Source organism: Capricornis sumatraensis, chromosome 8 (genome assembly GCF_032405125.1).
Source record: "Capricornis sumatraensis isolate serow.1 chromosome 8, serow.2, whole genome shotgun sequence".
Taxonomy (NCBI): Eukaryota; Metazoa; Chordata; class Mammalia; order Artiodactyla; family Bovidae; genus Capricornis; species Capricornis sumatraensis.
The window spans coordinates 104,136,346-104,164,218 of NC_091076.1; the positions used below are offsets into that span (position 1 = coordinate 104,136,346).

General features: G+C 50.1%; 1 protein-coding gene across 1 annotated transcript in view; it reads right to left on the reverse strand.

Annotated features, from left to right (window-relative positions):
- The window catches only part of SEPTIN9 (septin 9), a 149,736-nt gene extending 122,087 nt beyond the window's left edge, over positions 1-27,649 (reverse strand). The window contains exon 1 of the mRNA XM_068978564.1: positions 27,583-27,649. Within this exon, the coding sequence (XP_068834665.1) occupies positions 27,583-27,607 (25 nt within the window). The 5' untranslated portion in view covers positions 27,608-27,649. The remainder of the gene's footprint in view (positions 1-27,582) is intronic.
- Between the last annotated feature and the right edge of the window lie 224 nt (positions 27,650-27,873).

Consider the following 27,873-nt stretch of genomic DNA (forward strand, 5'->3'; position numbering starts at 1 on the left):
CCATCTCCCAAAGCTTACTCAAACTCATGTCCAGTGAGTCGGTGATGCCATCCAACCATCTCATCCTGTCAGCCCCTTCTCCTCCTGCCTTCAATTTTTCCCAGCATCAGGGTCTTCTCCAGTGAGTTAGTTCTTCACATCAGGTGGCCAAAGTATTGGAGTTTCAGCTTCAACATCAGTCCTTCCAATGAATATTCAGGACTGATTTCATTGAGGATTGACTGTTTTGATCTTCTTGGAGTCCAAAGGACTCTCAAGAGTCTTCTCCAACACCACAATTCAAAATCATCAATTCTTCGGCGCTCAGCTTTCTTCACAGTCCAACTCTCATAGCCATACATGACTAATGGAAAAAACCATAGCTTTGACTAGACCTTTGTCTGCAAAGTAATGTCTCTGCTTTTTAACATGCTGTCCAGGTTGGTCATAGCTTTTCTTCCAAGGAGCAAGCATCTTTTCATTTCATGGCTGCAGTCACCATCTGCAGTGATTCTGAAGCCCCCCAAAATGAAGTTTCTCACTGTGTCCATTGTTTCCCCATCTATTTGCCATGAAGTGATGGGATGCCATGATCTTGGTTTTTTGAATGTTGAGTTTTAAGCCAACTTTTCACTCTCCTCTTTCACTTTCATCAAGAGGCTCTTTAGTTCCTCTTCACTTTCCGCCATAGGGGTGGTGTCATCTGCATGTCTGAGGTTATTGATATTTCTCTAGGCAATCTTGATTCCAGCTTGTGCTTCATCTACCCCGCATTTCGCATGATATGCTCTGCATAGAAGTTAAATAAGCAGGGTGACAAAAGGCAGCATAGCTTCCCCCAAATGAAGCTGGGCAGGCAGCCTGCACACGGTCCTGGGGGATGGGCGTCCTTGTTGGCAGCAGTACCTCTGGGTCTGGGAAGAACCTTCCAGCAAGCAGTGAGGACCGCACCGTGCATTATTCAAAGGTTCAGATGCTGGTTTTCTCCTGAGGATGGAAACTCCAAACCTCAACACGTGCTTCTAAAGCCTCCACGGATTTTGCAGGGATCCCATCACATCCCTTGTTGTGCAGTCTTTTCAAATGCTTCGGCCACCGTGGGTGGGACGAGGGTCTCCACCCACCAGGCAGGAGCATGGGATGGGCACGTGACCTTGGAGCCACTGTCAGGCTCTCTACACACAGCTGTGCGACACACATGAACGGGCACAGCAGCCGGGACAAAAGACAAGACCCCTCAGTGGCCAGCGTTGCAGAGCAGAATCCTGGCAGCCATCTAGGGGGCTGTGGGGAGGGCAGGGGGGTGCGTTTGCACAAGCTCTTCGCACACGTGTGGCTGACAATCACCCCCACACCCAGGCCCGGGAATCTGGCCCAGAGCCTGCCGGCAACAGGGTGCTGGTAATCCCCAGCTGCTTCCCTGACGCCACTCGCAGACGCTGTCCAAGGCGGAAAGGAGAGAGTGACTGTTTCCAAGGTCACACACCCAAAGGGGGACATGGAACCAGAGGACAGAGACAGGCATTTGGGCCAAAGCCATCAGCTCTCGGTCATGTGGGTCAATGGGCGAGCACAGACCCATTCGTTCAGCACTTTCATTGAGCAACTACCAAGGGCCCAGCAGCTTAGAGCATCCGGGTAACCCAGCTCCTGGGAAACATCTTGGTCCTTTCCTGGGCCTGATGTCCTAGGAAGAACTGGTCTTTGGATATCACACGGGCCTAAAAAGAACTCTTGGCTTGGCTAAACTGCTGGCTGGAGGAGTCTGGGCAAGTTACTCAACATCTCTGAGCCTGTTTCCTCGTAACACAGTCCCCGTGCCTGCTGCACCCAGTCTCCGCAAGATGATGCTGGCAGGCACCCAGCACTGGCCTGGGTCCCAGGACTAGACGGATCCCTTGTTGAAGAAAGTGTGGCAAGCAGGCGGCAGGCCTTGCACTGCGCTCTGCTCCCTGTGGGAAATACTCAAGTGATGATCCATCGGGCTCATCCGAAGGCGCAGGGAGGTCGCAGCAGGAGGCAGGCTGGGCCCCTCCAGCTGCTTCTCCTGAAGTTTGCCCGAGAGGGGAAATTATCACCTCGAGCGCCTTTTTCTCCCCAGACAGCTGCCTGGATCCCTGAGCAAGCCCGCTGGCCAGGCAGCCGGCTCCACGATGGCAGGAGGGGCTTGTGGGGGTGGGTTTGAACTTGACCAGTGACCTCCAGGGAGGAGGGGGTCATTTGGCCCTCCCCTCCAGCTGGGAAGGAGGGTCCAGGCTGGGCTGGGGCACTGGAGAAATCCACTTCCTGGGAGTGGGGCCACACTGGAGGGACCAGGCTACAAGGAGGTCCCTCAGTGCCTGAAGCAGGACGGGGCCAAGGGGTCTCCCTGACCGGGGCCCTGGCTGGTGGGACACTGCTTCACATCAGAGGAGAAAGAGCAACCAGGAGAGAGCGTGGGAATGCTTGAGTGTGTATGAACATGACGAGGGTGTGGGTAAGGGAGACAGGAGTAAGTCCCTGACCCCTCTATTCCTGTGTTTCCCCATCAACAAAATGGGACAACACTACCTACTTCCAAGAGCTGTCATGACACAAAAATTATTAATATTTATTACACGCTTAAAATAAAGGCACGTTATCACGTGCTTAACAACAGAGCTTGCATATCGTGGCATCGATAGCTAGTGGTCTTGAATCCTGCCATTAGACCCAAGACAGCCTCAAGTGCTGAGCCTTGTTCTAGGGACCCTGGAGGAGGAGGGTCTCTGACTAGAGGGATCTGTCTCTATGATTAGAGCTGCTTCAAGCCCCCAGGTGCATGTGCGTGCATGTACGCATGCGTGTACATGAACATGTGCAAGGCACAGGCATGTGTTCATATATAGATGGGACCCTCTGCATGTGCTTACCCAGAACCCATCTGACACAGCTCTGAATTATGGTGTCGGAGCCTAGCGAGTGGGCCATGGGGCTGAGGCTCCGATTCCCTAGGAACCAGGTGAACCGAGATTTTGGTCAGAACAGGCAGCCAAAGAGAAAGGCCAAACTGCAGGATCGAGCCCAGCCTGCCCTAAAGACGAAGCACAGTGTGCAGATATTTCCAACAATATTACACTTTGAAATTCAAGTTCTCATAAGATAATAGATGCCTGGTATTGGCAAGAACCTGAGGTCCCTTCTACAGCAATCCTGAACAATCTTCGCACAGTCCCTGACTGAATATGTCTCAGCATGGGGGACTCACTACTTTGCAAAAGAGCTCACTCCACTGTTAGAAAGTGAAACCTGTGAGAAAAATGCCACTTTCTGTTACTTTCCAAGTATCTGGTTCTGGTTTTCTATTTTAGAGGAACTCAAAATAAGCCCTCTGCAGGACTTCCCTGGGGGGTCTGTCTAGTGGCTGAGACTCCAGGCTCCCAATGCAGGGGACCTAGGATTCAATCCCTGGCCAGAGAACTAGATCCCGTGTGCCACCAGTAAGAGCTCACATGATGCAACCAAGGCCTGGTGCAGCCAAATAAATACATATTAAGGAAAACAAACCCTCTGTTGCTTCTACATGACAGCTCTTCAAACAGTTGGAGACGGGACCATGGCTCTCCTCCTCTCCGCATCTCCTGTCCAGATAATCACCTTGACCTTCTCTGACCCATCTCAAACGGTCTCCTAGGGTCCTCACTGTCCATCCACAGCCTCCTTCAGCACTGAGTCCTGGAGAGGCCCCTCAGTAGCCAGAGCCCACTGCAGATTGAACTGTGCCCCCCCAAAACATGCTGAAACCACCCTGCCCGGATCCTGTCTACATGACCTCATTTGGAAATGAGGCTTTTGCAGATATGATCAAGATGAGGGCATCCTGACTTAGGGTGGGGCCCTACACCCAGTCTCTGCTCTTGTTCTAAGGAGCAGGTGATTGGACCCAGACACACCCCGGGGACACAGCCCAGTGGGGACAGAGGGAGAGCCTGCAGTGACGCGGCCCCGGGTCCAGGAGTACTGACAGCCACCAGGAGCCAGGAAGAGGCATGGAAAGGATCCCTGAGCCTCCAGGAGGAATCCACGCTGATTTCTGCTTTCAGAGCCCCTGGATTGTGGTCACTGTTATGGCAGCCATAGTATCAACCCAGGGCCTGAGCAAGGGTGGCCCAGCTGGCACAGTGTCTCCCTGCCCCGCTCCTCCAGCACTGCAGCCAGTCTGCATCTGTTATCTTGTCTCACTGAGTCCCAGTCAGCAAGCATCCGTGGATCTTCCCACGTCCCCGGTAAGGGCAGCCCCGCCACCCGAGCACCTGCTGTCCAGGGTCTCCCGCCATCCTGGCTCCCCCAAATCTGACTCCCTCTGGGGGCCCCAGTGCCCTTCCTGCACCCCATCTGATCCTGGGGTCTCAGGACCGGCCCAGAACCTGCATTTTAGCAAGTTTCCCAGGTGACTTCATCAGCCAGCTTGAGGGGCTCTGGGCCAGATAACCTTAGCCCAAGACTCCAGGACAAGGGCCAACCTGAAGCGTGACCCGTCCCGACCTCGAGAGACTCCCTGGGGCCCAGGCGGGTCTCCTGAGCCCTCCAGAGCTGGGACATGCGACGCCAGGACAGGCCCTCAACTGCGCTGGACGCTCCTGGCAAAATCTACTCTTCTGAACGTGAACGGTTCCCACCCACCTCCACTTTCTGTTCCTTTGAATGAACAGCAACAAAAAAACATGACTTTGTGCCAAAGGTGGGGCCGGAAGTTTCCCAGAGTCCAGTTTCCTGTCAGGCCTAGGTACAACCCACAAGAGTGCTTTGTGTGTATGTGTGTGTGTGTCTGAGTGCACACACGTGCATGTGTGTGTATGTGCGTGAGCGTGTCCCACCACGTGCAGCCTGGGGAAGGGTGGAGAAGCTCATGGAAATTCTTTCTGGTGTCAGGAAGATAGAAAAATGGGAAATGAGACTGTGCACACGCGCACGCGCACACACACACACACACAGCCCAGAGGGAAGGTCTTACTTTCCTTCACCTGGAAGGATCTCTGGGCTTGGGAAACAAGACTGGATGAAATAGAAAACAATACGAGTTGCAGAGGACGTGGGGAAATTGGAACTCTTGGGCGCTGCTGGTGGGAATGTCAAATGGTGCCACCTCGACAGAAAACAGTTTGGGGTGCCTCAGAAAATTAAAAGCAGAAAATCAGATTGAGAAGGACCATCGCTCTTTGTGCTTATTCGCTCAGTTTCACAGGGTGTGCCAGTGGAAGATCTGCCTTGAGTGTCTCCGCCGACCATCCGTCAGTCCCTGTCAGGCGTGGAAGGCATTTCTACCAGTTTCCGCTGTGCTCCTAGTCTCACCCCCATCTCATTTCCTCCTCCAGGCTCCTTTAATCCCTCAGCTGCATGCTCCAGCCCCCACCTTTGCACTTGGGTGTGAACCATTTCCTGTGCAGGCACGTGCACACATACACGGCGTGGGGGTACAGGGAGGGGCAGTGCAGGGAGCGGCGTCTTTCTGCAGAGCAGAGGGGGCTGCTCTTCCTGGTCGCCTGGGCATTGTCCCTCCTCTGGCCCAGCTGTACTAAGTCAGCAGCCAGCAGGCCCCTTCCCATGGACCAGCTCTAGCCCCCACAGCAGCACCCCCCTACCCCCCCGCCGCCGCCAACACTAGGACACTGGAAGGCACGTCCTCTGCACCAGCTCCATCCAACCTGCTCACACCCTCCTGAAGTTTCTCAGCCACCCAATAAGCTGCTGCTACAGACCAGCTCCAGCTTCCCAGGTGGCGCACTGGTAAACAATCTGTCTGCCAGTGCGGGCGATGCAACAGACGTGGGTTCAATCCCTGGATCAGGAAGATCCCCTGGAGAAGCAAATGGCAACCCACTCCAGTGTTCTTGTCTGGAGAATCCCATGGACGGAGGAGCCTGGCGGGCTACAGGGCTACCCACGAGGTCGCAAGGAGTCGGGCCTGGCTGAAGCAACTGTGCACGCACGCATGGTCGTTCTATGGCTCAGCGGGTAAAGAACTTGCCTGCAACGCAGGAGACACGGGAGACGGTGGGTTCAATCCCTGTGTTGGGAAGATCCCCAGAGGAGGAAAATGGCAGCCCACTCCAGTATTTTTCCCTCAAAAGTCCCATGGACAGAGGAGCTTGCAGCTCTGCAGTCCAAAGGGTCGCAGAGTCAGGCATGACCGAGTGAATAAGCACGAAGCACAGTGGTCAGTCTTTATTCAGTTTTCTGAGGAACTCCCAAACTGGTTTCCATCGAAGTTGCACCATTTGACATTCCCATCAGCAGTGCCCAAGGGTTCCTATTTCCTCTCATCCTTCCCAATACGTATTATTTTCTGTTTTTTTGTTTTATTATAATGGCCTTTCTAATGAATGTGAGGTGGTATCTCATTGCAGAATTGATTTGTGTTACTAACCCTAACCCTCATGATAAGACTTCCCTGGTGGCTCAGACGGTAAAGCGTCTGCCTATAATGCAGGTAGACCCAGGTTTAATTTCTGGGTTGGGAAGATCTCCTGGAGAAGGAAATGGCAACCCACTCCAGTATTCTTGCCTGGAAAATCCCATGGACGGAGGAGCCTGGTAGGCTACAATCCATGGTGTTGCAAAGAGTTGGACACGACTGAGCGACTTCACTTTCTTTCTTTCTTTCACTTTCATGATTAGTGACATTGAGCATCTTCCCATGTGCCTGTTGGCATCAGCATGTCTCCATTAGAAAAACGTCTACTGAGGCCCTTGGACAATTTTTTAATTGGGTTGTTTGTTTTTTTGTGTGTGTGATTGAGTTGTAGCAGTTTTTAATATAGTCCGGATATGAAATCCTTATCAGCTATATGATTTGAAAAAAAAAAAAATTCTATGGATTGCCTTTGCATTCGGTTGATAACCACCTTTGATTCACAGAAGTCTTTAATTTTGATGAAGCTCAGTTGACCTCTTCTTTCTTTTGTTGCCTGTGCCTTTCAGTATCAAATACAAGAAATCACGGCCAAATGCAATGTCCCAACGTTTTCCCCTACATTTTCTTCTGTCTTTGCTGTTTCTACATTCTTCAGAGTTCTCTTTAAACCTTGCAATAGTTAACCACTTTTTACCAGTTAATAATTCTTTACTTTTCACTTTGCTGTTCAAATTACTGGTGTGGTTTCTGCTTCCTGCCTGGGCCCCAACCGATACACCAAGTAAGTAGAAGGAAGGAAGTAATGAAGATAAGAGCAGAAATCAAGGAAATGGAAAATAGAAACAAAATACAGCCCAAAGTTGGTTCTTTAAAAGATCTACAGATCAATAAACTCAGAGCTGGCCTGATAAGAGAGAGAAAAAGAGATGAAGACCATAAGTTTTCCATATTAGGAATGAAGAGTTATCCCTAAGATCCTATAGGTATAAAAATTATAACAAAGGAATACCATGAACAACTTTATATGAATAAATTCAATAATTTTCATGAAAAAAATTCCTTCAAAATAAAACTTACCAAAACTGATACAAGAGGAAGTAAAAAACCTGAATAGTTCTCTTTATATATCAAATGTATATTCAAATAATATTTAATATATAATTGAATATGTATTTAATATATTTAATACCTTTTTTTAGCTGCACGGTGTGGCTTGCAGGATCTTAGTTCCCTGGCCAGGGATGGAACACAGGCCCTTGGCAGTGGAGTCCTAACCACTAGACAACCAGGGAAGTCCCCAATAAACATCTTTAAATTAATGTTGTAATCAAAGAAAAAAACTTTCTGAAAAGAACACTGCAGTGAAACACTGCATCTTTGGTGACCTCTATCAAACATTTAAGGAAGGAAATAACACCAATCTTATACAAATTTTTACAGAAAATAGAGAAGAGGGAACACTCTGAACTCATTTAATGAGGGCAAAATAATCCTGACCAAAACATCACCAAAACAAACTAACAGAAAATACCACATCAGTATCCTTCATGAATCTACAAACACACACGTGCACACACACACACACACACACACACACACACCCTTAAAAAAAAAAAAAACTAAGCAAATCAAACCCAGCAATACATAAATAAATAATTTATCAGTTGAGCATCCTAGACTTACTCCAGGAAGGCAAACTTGGCTTAATATTCAAAACTCAATCACTGTGGGGCTTCCTTGGCTGTCTGGTGGTTAAGACCCAATGCTTCCACTTCAGGGGGGATGGGTTCCATCTCTGGTGGGGGAACTAGGATCCCTTATGCTGCAGGATGCAGCCAAAAACACCGAATCAATCACCGTAATGTGTCTTCAATAAGAACAAAGGAGAAAAGTGATCATTTCAACAGATACAGGAAAAGTACTTACTAAAGTCAACACCCATTCTTGTTCAAAACTCTGGAAAATTAGGGATAGAAAGAAATCTCTCCAGTCTGACAAAAAGCATATATGGAAAATCTATATTTAATATGATATGTTCCAACACAAAGCCAGGATGTCCATGTACCACTTCTATTCAACATTGTACTTGCACTTTCAGCTACTGCAATAAGGCATGAAAAATAAAGTCATCAAGATCAGAAAGAAAGAAGTAAAACTATTTTCAAATAACATCATTGTTTACTTAGAAAATCATGAAACATCTATAAAACAAGTATTAGAATAATAAATGACTTTGATAAGCTCACAAGATATAAGATTTAAATATAAAAATCCACTGCATTATATATAATCTTTATATACTAGCAGCAAACAACTGCTGCTAGAAAATGAAATTTAAAATGTATATTCAATTTATAATAGCACCAAAAAGAAGTTAGAATAAATTAAACTTTTGGCATGAAGAACTTTTCATTGAAAATGACAGAACAACATAATTATGTAGAAATTATATATATATATAAAGACCTTTAAAAATGGAGATATTAATTAATTAAATTTTTTTTAAATTAGAAGACTCAATGTTATTAAAACATCAGTTCTCCCTAAGTTGAACTACAGATTCAATACAATCTCAGTCAAAATTTGCAAAGTGTTTTTTAGAAGCTGACACTTTATTTCTAAAATTCATAAAGAAACTCAAAGAACCAAGAATTCTTGGCCCAACACAATGTTTTGAATATACTGTGAGATCCTATTTCAAGGCTTATTTTTTAGTCACATTAATCAAGATAGTGCAGTACTGGCAAAGAAAAAAAAAAAAGGACAAAATACCAATAAAACAGGAAAACTGAAATAGAGCCACATATATAAAATTAATTGATTTTCAACAAAAGTGCCAGGAAATTTAATGGGGTAAGAATGTCTTTTCAACAAATGGTTCTAGAACAACTGAATGTCCACACAAAAAAGATAACAAAATGGACCTTAACCCCCTACGTCTTACCATACAGAAAAATTAACTCAAGATGGTTGCTGAACCACCTAAAAGTTCTAACTATAAAGCTTCTAGAAGAAAACACTGAAAATACCTTCACCACTTGGGGGTCAGTAAAGCTTTCTTAGAAAGAACATAAAGTGGTAACCACAAAGAAGTAACTTTGTCAAATTCAACCTAGCAGTGGCCACAGGACTGGAAAAGGTCAGTTTTCATTCCAATCCCAAAGAAGGGCAATGCCAAAGAATGTTCAAACTACCACACAATTGCACTCATCTCACATGCTAGCAAAGCAATGCTCAAAATTCTCCAAGCCAGGCTTCAACAGTGCATGAACCGTGAACTTCCAGATATTCAAGCTGGATTTAGAAAAGGCAGAGGAACCAGAGATCAAATTGCCAACATCAGAAAACTAAGATCATGGCATCTGGTCCCATTACTTCATGGCAAATAGATGCGGAAACAATGGAAACAGTGAGAGACTTTATCGTGGGGGGCTCCAAAATCACTGTAGATGGTGACTGCAGCCATGAAATTAAAAGACCCTTGCTCCTGGGAAAAAAAGCTATGACCAACCTAGATAGCATATTTAAAAGCAGAGTCATTACTTTGCCAACAAAGTTCTGTCTAGTCAAAGCTTTGGTTTTTCCAGTAGTCATGTATGGACGTGAGATTTGGGCTATAAAGAAAGCTAAGTGCTGAAGAATTGATGCCTTTGAACTGTGGTGTTGGAGAAGACTCTTGAGAGTCCCTTGGACAGCAAGGGACCAGTCAATCCTCAAGGAAATCAGTCCTGAATATTCATCGGAAGGACTGATGCTGAAGCTGAAACTCCTATACTTTGGCCACCTGATGTGAAGAACTGACTCACTGGAAAAGACCCTGATGCTGGGAAAGATTGAAGGCAGGAGGAGAAGGGGATGACAGAGGATGAGATGGTTGGATGGCATCACCGACTCGATGGACATGAGTTTGAGCAATCTCTGGGAGTTGGTGCTGGACAAGAAAGTCTGGCATGCCGCATTCCATAGGGTCACAAAGAGTCAGACATGACTGAGCAGCTGAACTGAAATTAAACTTCAGCAAAATTAGAATTAAAAACTTCTGCTCACCAAAAGTTATATCATAAAGAAATGAGTAGGGACTTTCCTGGTGGTCAAGTAGCTAAAGACTCTGTGCTCCCAACACAGGGGACCAGGGTCCAAATCCCTGGTCAGGGACTAGACCCCACATGCTGCAACTAAAGCTTCTGCATGCCACAAATAAGACTTCTGTGTAGCCAATTAAATGCATATTTTTTAAGAACAAAGGAGTAGGCACTGTTTCCACTGTTTCCCCATCTATTTCCCATGAAGTGATCGGACCAGATGCCATGATCTTAGTTTTCTGAATGTTGAGCTCTAAGCCAACCTTTTCACTCTCCTCTTTCACTTTCATCAAGAGGCTTTTTAGTTCCTCTTCACTTTCTGCTATAAGGGTGGTGTCATCTGCATATCTAAGGTTATTGATATTCCTCCCAGCAATCTTGATTCCAGCGTGTGCTTCTTCCAGCCCAGCGTTTCTCATGATGTACTCTGCATATGTTAAATAAGCAGGGTGACAATATACAGCCTTGATGTACTCCTTTTCCTATTTGGAACCAGTCTGTTCCATGTCCAGTTCTAACTGTTGCTTCCTGACCTGCATATAGGTTTCTCAAGAGGCAGGTCAGGTGGTCTGGGATTCCCATCTCTTTCAGAATTTTCCACAGTTTCTTGTGATCCACACAGTCAAAGGCTTTGGCATAGTCAATAAAGCAGAAATAGATGTTTTTCTGGAACTCTCTTGCTTTTTCCATGATCCAGCGGATGTTGGCAATTTGATCTCTGGTTCCTCTGCCTTTTCTAAAACCAGCTTGAACATCAGGGAGTTCACGGTTCACGTATTGCTGAAGTCTGGCTTGGAGAATTTTGAGCAATACTTTACTAGCGTGTGAGATGAGTGAAATTGTGCGGTAGTTTGAGCATTTTTTTGCATTGCCTTTCTTTGGGATTGGAATGAAAACTGACCTTTTCCAGTCCTATGGCCACTGCTGAGCTTTCCAAATTTGCTGGCATATTGAGTGCAGCACTTTCACAGCATCATCTTTCAGGATATGAAATAGCTCAACTGGAATGCCATCACCTCCACTAGCTTTGTTCATAGTGATGCTTTCTAAGGCCCACTTGACTTCACATTCCAGGAAGTCTGGCTCTAGGTGAGTGATCTCACCATCGTGATTATCTTGGTCATGAAGATCTTTTTTGTACAGTTCTTCTCTGTATTCTTGCCACCTCTTCTTAATATCTTCTGTTAGGTCCATATCATTTCTGTCCTTTATCGAGCCCATCTTTGCATGAAATGTTCCCTTGGTATCTCTAATTTTCTTGAAGAGATCTCTAGTCTTTCCCATTCTGTTGTTTTCCTCTATTTCTTTGCATTGATCACTGAGGAAGGCTTTCTTATCTCTTCTTGCTATTCTTTGGAACTCTGCATTCAGATGCTTATATCTTTCCTTTTCTCCTTTGCTTTTCGCTTCTCTTCTTTTCACAGCTATTTGTAAGGCCTCCCCAGATAGCCATTTTGCTTTTTTGCATTTCTTTTCCATGGGGATGGTCTTGATCCCTGTCTCCTGTACAATGTCACAAACCTCATTCCATCGTTCATCAGGCACTCTATCTATCACATCTAGTCCCTTAAATCTATTTCTCACTTCCACTGTATCATCATAAGGGATTTGATTTGGGTCATACCTGAATGGTCTAGTGGCTTTCCCTACTTTCTTCAATTTAAGTCTGAATTTGGCAATAAGGAGTTCATGATCTGAGCCACAGTCAGCTCCTGGTCTTGTTTTTGCTGACTGTATAGAGCTTCTCCATCTTTGGCTGCAAGGAATATAATCAATCTGATTTTGGTGTTGACCATCTGGTGATGTCCATGTGTAGAGTCTTCTCTTGTGTTGTTGGAAGAGGATGTTTGCTATGACCAGTGCATTCTCTTGGCAAAACTTTATTAGCCTTTGCCCTGCTTCATTCCATATTCCAAGGCTAAATTTGCATTCCAGTCCCCTATAATGAAAAGGACATCTTTTTTGGGTGTTAGTTCTAAAGGTCTAGTAGGTCTTCATAGAACCGTTCAACTTCAGCTACTTCAGCGTTACTGGTTGGGGCATAGAGTTGGATTACTGTGATATTGAATGGTTTGCCTTGGAAATGAACAGAGATCATTCTGTCTGGCATCTGGTCCCATCACTTCATGGGAAATAGATGGGGAAACAGTGGACACAGTGGCTGACTTTATTTTGGGGGCCTCCAGAATCAGCAGATGGTGACTGCAGCCATGAAATTAAAAGACGCTTACTCCTTGGAAGGAAAGTTATGACCAACCTAGATAGCATATTGAAAAGCAGAGACATTACTCTGCCAACAAAGATCCGTCTAGTCAAGGCTATGGTTTTTCCTGTGGTCATGTATGGATGTGAGAGTTGGACTGTGAAGAAAGCTGAGTGCTGAAGAATTGATGCTTTTGAACTGTGGTGTTGGAGAAGACTCTTGAGAGTCCCTTGGACTGCAAGGAGATCCAACCAGTCCATTCTAAAGGAGATCAGCCCTGAGTGTTCTTTGAAAGGAATGATGCTAAAGCTGAAACTCCAGTACTTTGGCCACCTCATGTGAAGAGCTGACTCACTGGAAAAGACTCTGATGCTGGGAGGGATTGGGGGCAGGAGGAGAAGGGGACGACAGAGGATGAGATAGCTGGATGGCATCACCGACTCGATGGACGTGAGTCTGAGTGAACTCCAGGAGTTGGTGATGGACAGGGAGGCCTGGCGTGCTGCGATTCACGGGGTCGCAAAGCGTCGGACACTACTGAGCAACTGAACTGAAGGAGTAGGCAAGCCATGGAGTGGGAAAAAAATATTTGCAACTCATGTATCTAACAAAAGACCAGTATCCAGAAAGAATTTAATAACCCAATTTTAAAATGGGCAACAGATTTGAAAAGACATTTCACAGAGGAAAATATATGAAAGGCCAATAAGCACATGGAAATGTGCTCCACAGCCTGAGTCATCAGACAAATGCAAATTGAAGCCAGAATGAGATCCCACCACACACCCACCGGAAGGACTACATTGTGAACCAGAGAGCACCAAACGTTGGGGAGGATGTGGAGCCTCCGGAATGCTCCAGCGTTGCAGGTGGGCGTGTGAAAACACAGCAGCTGCTTGGGGTAAAGAATGTGGCAGTTTCTTATAAATCTAACCACATTCCTATCCTCTGGCCCAGCACAATTCTACTCCCTGATATTTACACAAGAGACATGGAAGCATATGTCCACAAGAAACCTACCCAAGAATCTTTATTCATGAGCCCTCCAAAATGGAAACGGCAAGGGGCCCGTGAACAGAACGGCTAAATGTTCACACAATGAACACCGTGCAGCAATCCTAGAACAACTAGTGTTACCTGCAGCAACGTGGGTGCACCCGAAAAATATACACATGTTCAAGCTGGCAAAACTAATCTACCGTGACAAAAAAAAAAAAAAATCAGAAGTTAGGGAGGTGGAGGCAGAAATTAGCCAGGAGAGTGATTCATGCAGGAGTGATGGTGATGCTCTATATGCTGATAGGAGCTGGGATACAGAGAATAGTGCTCTTATGACCCGTGCATTTCACAGTACATCAGTTTTACCTCAAAGGAAGAAAAAGAACCACAAACAAGTACTGGACTCTGGTTGCTGTTGTTCAGTTGCTCAGTCCTGTCTGGCTCTTTGAGATGCCATGGAATGCAGCACGCCAGGCCTCCCTGTCTCTCACCATCTCCCGAAGTTTGCGCAAGTTCATGTCCATTGCATCGGTGATGCCATCCAGCCATCTCATCCTCTGACGCCCTCTTTTCTTTCTGTCCTCAATCTTTCCCAACGGCAGACAGGGACTCTGATTAGTGAGAGGCAAACTAAAGTGTTTGCAGCGTCACGTGAACTGCTATCAACAACTGATTTTGAAACGCATCCAGAAAACCACACGGGCTGTTGGTGGAGGGAGGGATGGGAGTGTGATGAAGCCAGGAGCAGAATGAGCCCTGAGGAATCTAGGCGGTGGGCGTGGAGGTGTTCGCACTGTGATTCTTTGATCTTTCCTGCGTGTCTGAAATTTTTCATAGTAAAAAGTTGGAAAATTTGTAAAGAGACTGAGATATATCAACCAAAAACAGAAAAGCAAGAAGAGGCGCCAGGAGACGCCTCCCTGAAGCCCTGAGCTCTCAGACCTCCCTTGTCTGGTAAGGGTTTAGGACCGCCTTCTGCGAGATCTGCAGTGTTCCAGCCCCGGTGCCAAGGCAGGTGCCAGCCTCACAGTACTTCCCAAGTGAGTGGAAATAACACCAAGGCAGTGTGTGTGTGTGTGTCCGTACATGTCAAGTCGCCTCAGTCGTGTCCGACTCTGCGACCCTTTGGGCTACAGGCTCCTCTGTCCATGGGATTCTCCAGGTAAGAATACTGGAGTCGGTTGCCATGCCCTCCTCCAGGGGATCTTCCCGACCCAGGGATGGAACCCGCGTCTCTTAGGTCTCCTGCCTTGCCAGACGGGTGCTTTACCTCTAGCGCCACCTGGGAAGCCCCACTAGGGCAGCCTCTTCCCACAGATTTCATGAAAGTGAAAACCCAACAGGAGCTGGGCTCTTGAGAGCCTGCACCGCCACCTCCTGGAGGAAAGGCTGCCTGCACCTGAATTCCTGCCCCTTTGTGGGTCCGGTTTCACAGCGGTCCCCTCGCTCCCTCCCAGGGTTCCCTCCCAGGCCCTCACTGCGGTAAATCTGGGGTGAGATGCATGGACGATGCATTCCTCCAGAACCTGGGCCCCTCGGTCCACAGCTCCTGAGGGGGTGTGCGTTCCCCTTCCCCTCCTAGCTGCTCTCTACAGGCTGGGGGGAGGCGGGCGCTACAGGGAGGTCCTGGAGGTATGCCCCCCCCAACACACGTCACAAAGGCACAGCCCAAGACCACCCTCTCAAGGTGATGAACAAGTCCCCAGCCTGCTTTCAACCCCAACCCCTTCCCTCTGCCTTGGACACAGGCCACATCAGGAGTGATGGTGGTTACTGCATTGTGTCTAACTCTTGAGACCCCATGGGCTACAGCCCACCAGGCTCCTCTGTTCATAGGACTTCCCACGGAAGAATACTGGAGTAGGTTGCCATTTCCTTCTCCAGGGGTTCTTCCCAACCCAGGGATCAAGCCTGGGTCTCCTACTTTGCAGGTGGTCTCCTGCATTGCAGGCAGTTTTCAAAAAAGAACCCGAGGCACTGAGAGCTGAAGTCATTTTCAAAGGACCCACACAAGTACGGTGTAATGGGAGAGGACGCTTCAGCTCAGCCAGACCTTATGCTTTTCGTACGGTAACACGCTGCACCTCCATGAAGTCGAAGACGCACGCGTGAGTACTCAGTCCTGCCTGACTCTTTGGGACCCCGTGGACTGTAGCCCACCAGGCGCAGGATTAGGACACTCTAAAGACCGTTGAAGCTGGAAAAACACTGAAAACAGTCATTCTAAAGACATAGTTCTTGGGACTTGCCTGGTGGTCCAGCGGCTAAGACTCTGCCAACGCAGGAGATGTAAGAGACGTGTGTTCGATCCCTGGGTCGGGAAGATCCCCTGGAGAAGGGCGTGGCAACCCACTCCAGTTTTCTTGCCTGGAGAATCCCATGCACAGAGGAGCCTGGAGGGCTACAGTCCATGAGGTCACAAGGAGCAGGACACGACTGAGCGACTCACATTATTTTTAAAGATGTAGTTCTTTAGTTATTATCAGATAACAATACATTGACATCTCCCAGGGTGGGCATGCCTGAGTGCCCTGCATCCTTGGATGGAATAAGCCACCTGGAGAAGCACCTGAGCCCGCTGGAGGGACAAGACAGCTAGGGCTGGGCTGGGTGGATGGCCGGGGGGCAAAGTCCAGACTGAGGTGCATCAGGGGCAAAAGGACCAGAGAGAGACATGAGCCTGAGCTAAGCCACAGGAAGGGAGGCCTCGGGTCGTGCAGCGAGCCCCGTGCTCAACGGTCACACCGTGCCACCCCCCATAGGTGCCCTGGGGGTGGTCAGGAGTCTTGCTGTCACAGTAGCAAGTGAGGCTCTTGAGGGGAGCGGGGTATCCTATCAGAGGGGCTCTTTGATCTCCTTTGTCCCCACCTGGCTCTCTCCAGGTGAGCAGCAACAGTGTCAGGAAAGGACAGAGAGAAAACCCACGACAGGCTGCAAAAAGGTCAACTCCAAGGTGCCCCGGAAACAGAAGCTGGGAGAGCAGCAGCTCAGGCCACGCCAGCAGGAGAGGGGGTCGGTGCCCTGACCCACGAGCCACATCACGGTCACATCTCCCCAGACCCACCTCCTCCCTGACACACAAGCCCTGGGGGCCGTGCCCAGCAGAGCAGGCTGGGTGCCTGGGCTCCCCGGGTGGCTTCTTCCTGCTGTACTAGCTCTGGATGCGGGACGCAGCCAGCTCTGTGCGGACGAGCTCTGTGCGGGCTCGAGGGGGCGCCTGGAGCAGGAGACGAAGGTGCTCGGCACACACACAGTGCCAGCGACCCCCGGTTCCCAGCACCTGCCTCTCTGGGTGACATGGGATACAGAGGGGACACAGTGGACCCTGGGGGAGCGGTGGAGGGTCTGAAGGAAAAGAAGCAGGGGGATGGGAGAGTAGCCGGGAGACCCACTCTGGACCAGAGAAGAGGGTCGGCCTCAGAGGGGAGAGAAGATGCAGAGGCGGTGAAGGGAGGCGGCACGTGGGGGTCCCAGTGGGACCAGCGGCTGGGACAGAGTAGGAGGGGGCCAGGCCACAGCCCAAGGTCATGCCAGCTCCTCAGTGCCCCCCCCAACTCTGCCTGCCAGGCCACCTCTCCTCTCCTGCCCGCCTCCCCCAGGGACCAAGCCAGATCCCTGGGGCCTTGGCTACCGCTCCATCACAGGAGGCTCTGACTCACCCCAGCTCTGAGGGCTGGTGGAGAACATTGTGTATTCCTGTGCCTCCCCCGAAGTCAGAAGCCCAGAGCTGAGAGAAAGCTCAGAGCCTTCAAGGGGGCTGGTGGGACAGGATGGTGTCCTCAGACACACTGGGCACACAGGGCCACCAACCCACCGGGGGCATGGGCAGGCACAGAGGCTCAGAACCCAGGCCTCAGGACACCCCTGCCCCCTCAGCCAAGCATCCAGCAAACCACAGCCTCTGCGCTCAGAGACCGCAAGCACTCCATCCTAAAGACAAGCAGTGGTGGGGCAGGGCGGGGCAGGGCTGGCCACCACGTCAGTGCACCCAGTAGCCTCTCCAACCACCAAGGTCCACCCAGTAATCAGAGGGCCCCTCTGCAACTGCTAGAGCGACAGTCACAGCCACCCCTCGGAGCTCCCCGGCTTCTCCTCCCTGCCTGGCAGGCACAGGGCACACGGGTCCTGTCGCTTCCTCCACGTGGCACCAATCACATCACAGGAAAAAAAACACACCACCACCAGGGCCTCCGAGGCCAGGCCTGACCTGAGTCCATCTTGCTGGACTCAGACTTGCCTGCCTCTTCCAAAAACACAGCCCAGCCACTGGCACCTCCACGATGTTCTAACCTCGGGGCCTTTGCATCTGCTATTTCCTCTGCCTGAATGTCCTTCCTCAGGGTCCCGGCCTGGTCAGGTCCTTCCAGACATGTTCATTTCAGCTCAGTGTCACCCTCTCAAGGCAGGTGTCCATTAATACACACAAATACACACATACACACACACGCACCTAGTAACAATCACATCACATCACCTGTTCTTTGCTTTTCCGTCTCAAGTCAAAAATTGGTGTGTTTACCGGTTAGCTGCCTGACAGCAATTTCAGATGACCAGTCCCAAAGGAGCAAGGGACTGGCTGTCCCTTAACCCTTACTCTAGGCCAAGTACCTAGGAGATGCCTGAACCTAGTAGGAGCTCCAGAAAGATCTGCTGGCTAATTGGGACGACTGCTGTCAATAGTTATCCTGCAAACAGGAATTTGGAGGTGTTATGACCTGAGATGAACTCAAAGGTCATGACCTGAGATGAACAGACAGAGGTCACTGATTGGTCACTCGTGCTGGCAAGAGGGAGAACCAGGACCATGGGAGGAACAGGTGCTGGGGTGCAGGTTGCTGCCATCTGGAGTCAGGCGGCTCTTCACACAGGCAGACAACTCAGCCCCAGAGCATTTTCTTTACTGTCTGAGCCACCAGCAAGCCCTCCAAAAGCATTTTCAAGTTTTCATAGTAAACTTTCAGAGCCGGCGCTTCTTTGCTAATTCCAAGGGGTGTGTTGCTTTGTTTATTCAGCTTGCTGAAGTCAGAATTTCCTCGCTTGTTTAAAAAAGAAAAAGAGAGAAGAAAGAAAAAAAGGAGGGAGCATCGGAAGGCCTAAGGCAGGTCCCAAGCCCGAAGGCAGCGGGGGTCTCCAGGAGCTGAGACCTGCATTGCTAACTGTCCTGAGTTCCAGCAAGGCCACTGGTTAGAGGAAACCTTCCTAGTTTCTCCACTGTGTCCCATCCCCACCCCACGCCCAGCCCAAGGGGAGTAGAATCCACCGCTGCAGAATCCACGTGAGAGCGGTGGAGGCAGGACTGTGGTCCGCAGGACTTTGGGCAAAGCGCTTTCGGTGGTGGCTTCCATTCAGAGATTTGTGCGCGGATGGGAAGGGAGACAACGAGGATGACCAGCTCTGAGCAGACGGTCATCGCAGATGTGAGGCCAGGATCGCAGAAGCAAAGAGGAACAGGGCTGGAGGAGGCTTCTGAGACTAAGCATGGGGACAGAACAGACACAGACCCAGCCAGTCTCCCGTGCAAGCTGGGCAGTGAGACTACCGAGAACAGAAAGCCCGCCTGATGGGGGGCAGAGCCCACGTCCAGCCACATCTGGACCAGAGCGGAGGCTCCCTGGCTGGCCTGAGAGGGGACGGTCAAGGCCAGACCCAACCCAGAATCTCCCCCACTTCTTGCCACCCAATGCAGTCAACTTGGGTCTGAGAGGTGGAAAAAAAAACAAAAAAGTAGTGAATCAAGAACCCAGGACGTGAACTTGGAGCCGTACCGCACAACATGTACAAAAATGAACTCAAAATAGAGCAAAGGCCTAAATACAAGCGCTAAAACTATAAAACTCTCACAGGGGGAAAACACAGAGGGAAAGCTTTGTGACATTGGGTATGACACCAAAAGCATGGACATTAAAAGAAAAAATTAATAAACTGAGCTTCATCAAAATTAAAAATTGGCGGTGGGGGGGGGGAACATCCCTGGTGGTTCAGTGATTAAGAATCTACCTGTCAATGCAGGGGACACAGGTTCCATCCCTGGTCTGGAAACTAAAATCCCCCAGTGCTTCGGAACACCTAAGCCCGTGCTCCACAGCAGGAGAAGCCACCACAATGAGCAGCCCGCACACCGCTACGGAGCGTAGCCCCCGCTGGCGGGAACTAGAGACAGCCTGTGGGCAGCAGGGAAGACCCAGTGCAGCCAAGAACAGACACACAAAATGTAAAACTTTTAAGCACCAAAGGAGCCGATCAACAGAGTGAAAAGGCAACACACAGAATGCAAGAAAGTATTTACAAATCCTAGGTCTGATGAGGAATTAATACCCAGAATATTTAAAAAAAAAAACAAACAAACACTAGGACTTTCTTATCGGTCCAGTGGTTAAAACTCTGGGCTTACACTGCAGGGGGTTCAGGTTCGATCCCTGGTGGGGAGGATCTGGGATCCCACATGACACACAGTGAGGCCAGAAAAAACAAAACTTCTACAACTCAATCACACACACACAAAAACAACCCAATTAAAAAATTGACCAAGGGCCTCAATAGACATTTTTCCGAAGAAGACATACAGATGCCAACAGGTACGTGGGAAGATGCTCAACATCGCTGATCATTAGGGAAACGCAAATCAAAACTGCAATGAGGTGCCCCCTCACACTTAATAGACTGGCTGTTGCTTAAAACCATAACAGAAAATAACATGTGTTGGGGAGGATGTGGAGACATTGGAACCCATGTACACTGTTGGTGGGAATGTAGAATGGTACAGCTGTGGTAAAAAGCAGTATGGAAGTTCCTCCCAAAATTAAACATAGAATTACCATGCGATTGGCGGCTCAGATGGTAAAGAATCCACCTGTAATGCAGAAGACCTGCGTTCAATCCCTGGGTTGGGAAGATCCCCTGGAGGAAGGCATGGCAACCCACTCCAGCGTTCACACCTGGAGAATCCATGGACAGAGGAGCCTTGTGGGCTGCAGTCCACGGGAATGCAAGGACATGACTGAGCAACTAACACTTTCACTTACTTTCTCCATGCGATCCAGTAATTCTCCTTCTGGGTGTGTGTACCCAGAAAAATCTGAAAGCAAGGACCTAAGCAAATACCTATACACCCAGATTTATGGCAGCACTTTTCATAAGAGCCAAAAGGTGATTCTTGATAGACCATGGATAAACAAAATACAGTCTACAATGGAATACTATTCTGCTTTAAACAGGAGGGGACTCTGACACCTGCTACAACATACAGGTACTTTGAAATTATTAAATGAAATAAGCCAGTCACAAAAAGACAAATACTGAATGATTCTATTTACATAAGGAACCTGAAACAGTCAAATTCACACAGACAGAAAGCAGGGTCAGGGAGGACAGGGGAACGAGGAAGTAGTGTTTAACAGAGCTTCCCTTTGAGAAGACAGGGGCTTCCCAGATAGCTCAGTTGGTAAAGAATACACCTGCAATGCAGGAAACCCCAGTTCAAATCCCGGGTCAGGAAGATCCCCTGGAGAAGGGATAGACTACCCACTCCAGTATTCTTGGGCTTCCCTATGGCTCAGCTGGTAAAGAATCTGCCTGCAATGCGGGAGACCTGGGTTCGATCCCTGGGTTGGGAAGATCCCCTGGAGAAGGGAAAGGCTACCCACTCCAGTATTCTGGCCTGGAGAATTCCATGGACTGTATAGTCCCTGGGGTTGCAAAGAGTCGGACAGGACTGAGCAGCTTTCACTTTCACTTCACTTTGAGAAGATGGAAAAAGTTCTGGAGATGGATGGATGATTGCACAACTATGTGAAAGCACTTAATGCCACTGAATTACACACCTAAAAATCATTTAAAAGGTATATTTATATCATACGGTCTCTCTTACATGTGGAATCTTTAAAAAGGGTTGTTGTTTAGTCACTAAATCATGTCTGACTCTTTGTGACCCCAGGGACTGTAGCCCGCCAGGCTCCTCTGTCCATGGCACTTTCCAGGCAAGAATACTGGAGTGGGTTGCCATTTCCTCTTCCAGGGCATCTTCCCGACCCAAGGGTCAAACTCGCATCTCCTGCATTGGCAAGCAGATTCTTTGCTGCTGACCCACCAGGGAAGCCCTAAAAAAAGGTGCAAATGCACTTATGTACAAAACAGTGTCACAGATGTAGAAAACAAACTATGGTTCCTGGGGAATAAAGGTGGGGACGTATAAACTGGGAGACTGGGCTGAATATACCCATATACATGTAATAGATAACTAATAAGGACCGGGAACGTAGCACCCAGACCTCTACTCAATACTCTGTAATGGGATTTCCCTGGTGGTCCAGTGGCTAAGGCTCCATGCTTCCAGTGCAGGGGCCCAGGTTCAATCCCTGGTCAGGGAGCTAGATCCCACATGATGTAACTAAAAATCCCGAATGTCACAATGAAGACGAAAGGTCCCACATGCTGCGACTAAGACTTAGAGCAGCCAAATTAACTAAAATAAATATTATTTTAAAAATTACTCTGTAATGACCTATTTGGGAAAAGAATCTAAAAAAGAGTAGATTATAGGTATGGGACTTCCCTGGTGGCTCAGACAGTAAAGCGTCTGTCTGCAATGCGGGAGACCTGGGTTCGATCCCTGGGTCGGGAAGATCCCCTGGAGTGACTTCACTTTCCTTTCCTTTCCTATATGTATAACTGATTCACCTTGCTGTACACCGGAAACTAATACAACATTGTAAACCAACTATAATAAACCTTTTTTAAAAAGGTACATTTTATGTTATGCACATTTTACCACGATTTGTTTTAAATGAGTCCAGAGCCCTGGGCACCCGAGGTCCTTCCAGTTCAGAAAGACTACAGTGAACACGCAAAGGGTCAGTCCCAATCTCACACTATACTGTTATTGAAGGCGGCTCTTTATTATATAACAATGTGACGGTCATGCCATGCCTTAGTAGGACTTTACATTGAAATAAATCCTCTAATCAGGAAAGGTTTTGGACAGACCTATTTGGTGCGCAAATTAAAAAAAAATTACAAAGCACCAGGCGAAGGTGACCTTATCAGGCAGGCTGACCCAGGTATCCACTCTGTCCTAGGTCCATTCTGTCCCCAGAGCCTGCCCCAGGCCTCACCCCACCGGCAGGGGACACAAGCAGCTCCCAGCAGGCAGGTGCCTGGAAGCGGGGCAGGCAGGCTTCTGGAATTCTCCCGGGGCTGGGCTTCCCACACCACAGCTGGGGTAGGGGACCCAATGGCAAAGGCTTGCAGCCAGACTCGGGGACTTCGAGGGATCTTAGGATATGGAATTATCCTGTGCATCCAGGACGCATGAGAACTGGAGTGGGTTGAATGGTGGCCTCCTCAAAACTCATGTTCGCCTGGAATCTGTGGACATGGTGCTATGTGGAGAAAAGGGTCTTGCTGACGTCATTAGGATAAGGATCTGGAGTTTTGGTCATGCTGGATTATGTGCGTGCTCAGTCCCTCAGTCCTGTCAGCCTCTGCGACCCCACGGAGTACAGTCTGCCAGGCTCCTCTGCCCATGGGATTTCCTAGCAAGAACACTGGAATGGGTTGTCATTTCCTCCTCCAGGAAGGAAATGACCTTTTCCCAGGGATCAACCCCGCATCTCTTGCATCTCCTGCACTGGCAGGCGGATTCTTTACCACCGAGCCATCTGGGAAGTTTCAGTGGATTACTGGAGTGGGCCCTAAATCCAGGAACGAGTGTCCCTATAAAGAGAGAAGCAGAGGGAGACCTGAGACACACAAGAAGGCCCTGTGAAAACAGAGACAAAGACTGGAGTGAGCACCCAGCAGCCAAGGACGCCAAGGTGCACCGTCCACCGCCAGAGGCCAGGAGGCTCACGGAGAGGATGCTGTCGCAGGGCACCCTGAAGGAGCCAACCCTCCGACACGTCAACTTCGGGCTTCTGGCCTCCAGGGCTGGGAGAGGGCCCATTGCTGTCGCTGCAAGCTCCCCAGGCAGTGGTACTTGGTTACATCAGCCCTAGGAAACCAAGTGGTACTGGATACCACTACTGGATACTGGAGTGGGTTGCCTTTCCCTTCTCCAGGGTATCCTCCCAACCTAGGGATCGAACCCAGGTCTCCCGCATTGCAGATTCTTTACCAGCTGAACCACCAGTGAAGCCCAAGAATACTGGAGAGGATAGCCTATCCCTTCTCCAGCAGATCTTTCTGATCTAGGAATTGAACTGGGGTAACCTGCATTGCAGGCGGATTCTTTACCATCTGAGCTATCAGGGAAGCCCTAGGAAACCAAGGCCCAGGTCAATCAGAGCTGCAGGAGGAAGAGGACCAGGCGGGCCTCAGGCCAAGCTTCTCATCCTGGAGACGAGGAAAATCAAGCTCTGGCAATGCAGGTCCAGAACACTGATGACCACAGTGAGTCAAGCATATGAACTGCCCAGAAACCCAGGGACAAAAGGGGCCATCAGAGTGAGGCCCAAAGCATGCTTCAAATGATGGGGGACTGTCCAGCCCCCTGCCCGCCCCACGGCCGTGACACAGGACCCCTTGAGCAAGTTAGAGAACCAGCTCTGTCCTCCCTGGTGAGCCTGGGACAGACATCCAGTGACAACGTGACCCGGCCCTCCCTGCCCCCCAGACCAGCCTCCATGACCAAGCGGAGAAACATCTACATTCTCTGCCGACAGCTCACCACGCGGCCATTCCCAGCCTCCCCGAGGCCCAGCTGAGCTAAGTCACTGCCCCCCCAACCCCCACCCCGCCCCAGTGGAAAGTTCCCTTCCTGGAGATTCTCCCTGCTGAAACACTAGCGCTTGGAACGAGATAAAACTGCTTGATTTGTAAAAGCCACAAAGCCAGTCCAGAACAAGGAAAAAAATGCCGACCCTTGGCTGGAAGGAGCGGCCTGTGTCTCAGCGGCCAGTCACTGCTCGGTGACTCATCCCGGCCTGCTGACAAGCCCTCCGGCATCTTCCCAGGGCACAGCCTCAGCCTCAAGGGGGATGGAGGTGGCGTGGCTGCCACAGAGGACCCGGGGCCCCCGGGGCCCAAACTAGGCAGGAGTTGGTGCTCCCAGGAGACGGAGCAGGGAGACCTCGGGTCTCCTGAGGCAGCCCCCACCTGCCCCAAGCCCCTTCCCCACCAACCCCTCCTGGACGGCTGCTGGGCAGTGGCCAAGAGCCAGCCAGACCCTCCTTAAATGCCAGCCCAGCGGGCCATAAGCAGGAACAGCCACTTCTGGAAATTGGCGGGTAGGGCGTCTGGCCAGACAGGCCTCCATCCACACACGCTGGGCATCGTGACTCCAGCCTCACCCCTACTCAGTGTGCCCGCTGGGGAGGGAGGCAGCTACCTCAACTGCCTAATGGGGTCCAAGAGGGGCAGGGACTGTGAGTGGCAGCCCCGCAGGAGACAGGGACCCCCAGAATCAGCTCAGAGGCCACTGGTGGTGGGGGGGCAAGGCCTGGGGCCCCTGCTGCTCCGTCTCCCCCACTTTACAGATTAGGAAATGGAGCCTAGGGCTGCAGAGCAACTTGCTCGAGATCCCAGCAAGGAGCAGGGTAGAGCTAGCTTCCCCGGGGGCCTCTGAAGCTCTGAGTTACAATTAAAGACTAAGGTCAAGGTCCGACCAAATTTGAGGAACTTGGGGGAGACAGCTTGGGGACCTGCCTTTTCTGGAACCAGGTTTCTAACGCAAGCTTTGAAAGAAATAAGTATCTTTGGATGAACGTAAAAAAGTGAAAGTGAAGTCGCTCAGTCATGTCCGACTCTTTGCGACCCCATGGACTGTAGCCTATCAGGCTCCTCTGTCCATGGGATTTTCCAGGCAAGAGTGCTGGAGTGGATTGCCATTTCCTTCTCCAGGAAATCTTCCCAACCAGGAATCAAACCCGGGTCTCCGCATTGCAGGCAGACGCTTTACCGTCTGAGCCACCAATCTTTGGATGAAAATGCATCTAAATGAGGATTTCATAGGAAGTCCCAACTTTTCCTCAGGCGTAGCCCGGGGGAAGGCCCCCCCCCCTCCACTTCTCATCACGAGGGCGTGGTGCTCGGCGAGGCTATAAAGGCTCAGAGCTGACTGTTTATTCAGTTCCTGAAAAAGCTCCTGGAGCTTGCTCAGCCTGGGAGGTTCCAAGACGTTGCCACCACTTCTGACTCCCCAGAGACCCCTTCCCAGCCCTTGTGCTCTGGCTCTCTGGCCGCCTGTCTGTCACCCAGCTGGGCCTTGGCTTGGTCATCCGTGAAAGTGAAGGCTGGGTGGGAGGCCCCTGCCAACCAGGCCAGCAGAGTGACCATCTTCCCAAGTCCTGCACCCAGCAGCCCCTGCCGAGACTGAGAGCAGGGAACCCCGGCTCCCGCCCCGTTCACCCCTGCCGGCCCACATCACTGAGCTCAAACTCACGTGAGCTGCGGTTTCACCAGCCGTGCCTTCTGGCAGTCTCCAGGGCCACCCCAGCTCCCGTGGTTGGTCGCGGTGCCCGTTGATGCCTGCCCAGTGGCATGGATATGCACGCACACCCACCGCCCATCAGCAGCTCCCCTGCCTGTGGGTGCCCCATCCACCCTGACACCACACTGGGATCTGGTCAGCCCCTGGAGCAGCAGGCAAGGGGCCACCTTCAGAGGAGCCATGGAGATGTGCCTTCCTCCCCTACAGCTTCTTGAGGAGTCCACCCCTTCCCCCCACAACACACACAGTGACAAACAACAGACCAGTCCAATGACACCTGTGAAGACACCCAGGGGCCAGCTCAGAGCACCTGCAGCCTGGACGCTGATGCCCAAGATGTCTCAGCCTGCACAGTGCACCCCAGCATCTGGCTCAAGGGGTGTGCCGCAAGCAGCAGGCTGGGGAATGAATGGGAATTACTCCTGATGACGTCAGATGCTGACCCAGGACACACGCCTGGGAGAAGGATCTCAGGAGGTCCACCTGGGAAACAGGGGCTTCTAACCGGGGTGACTTAGGAGTGGCAGCCTCTTTTCTCTCCCCTTGTTGGTTCTTGCCCAGTCCCGATGGGGCTGAGCCCAGTCGGTGCGGGGCTACCAACTTGACCCCTTAACTCAAAATGTAACTCAAAACACATGCTGTGTGCAGTGCGGGTACCAATCCAGGGACCTGGAAGCCCCCTCCAATGCAAGGACCAGGCGTCTGCCCTCACGCCTTGCCCCACCATGACAGTCAGATGTGCTAATCAGTGATTCTACCCCAGAATCTAAGCAGAGCCCACAGATCTGGTCTCTCTGTCCTGAAACGTCCCATCCAGACAGGGATGCTCATCGCTACCCTCCTCCCTGTTCACTGTGCCAAGGTGAGGACAGGACCCAGATGACGCCAACCCCCGCAACTGGGGGTCACCTTGGTCAACTCCCCCAAGCTTCTGGCAGAATAGGAGGAGTTCTGTCCACGGTGTGTGTGCATACACACACACACACACACATCTGCACATCTTGTCTGGGCACTGCGAGCTCCCAGCCCTGTAATCAACTCCCAGGAAGGCACCAAAATGCTATTTCAGGGAAGAGACCAAGGCAGCATTGAAGACTTTGGCGAGCAGTGGACAAACAAACCACACGGTGGACAAACAAACCACAAGCGGCGCCCCGGTGCCGCCGGACGAGACCCCAGCGCCAGAATTGGGTCCCCCCAACCCGATCCTTTCCTGGACTTCAGCGCCCACAGTCTCAGCATTCACAGCCGCCTTCAGCTGCAAAAGTGGCACGTTGGGAAATGAAAGAGAAATAGTGAGGGAAGGGAGAGCCGAGTTTAAATAAAAGCCAGACTTAGCGAAGCTTCGCTTTTGGAACATTATGGAACATTATGTCCTAGGACCTCAGAACAGTAGAGAGGAAAATATGCCCGGAAAAATGAGCCAAAGTGACCCCTGGGTGCTTATGTCCCGAAGCATGAAGAAAGTTTCCAGTTAAGGGGAAGGGGCAGCGCGGGGCGGGGAGGAGGGCCCCTTGCCTACCTGTGATCCGGTCTCTCTCCATCATTACGGATATATTTAGCAGCAGGCGGGAGTCCCAGCGTCCCCCTTTCCAGAGACGTCCTCCCCTTTCTCACCCCGTCGCCCTCCCTCTTTCTGCCTCCTCCTCCTCCTCCTCCTCCAGAAACACTCTTTGTCTGGTCTAATTTCTTCAATCTGCTGCGATCACGAATGCATCCAAATTACCACATTTCCATGTGCTGATCATATGTTTGTGCTCCAAACTGAAGTAGCATTGTCTCTTGGAACGGGGAGGGGAAAGCGAGCGAAGGA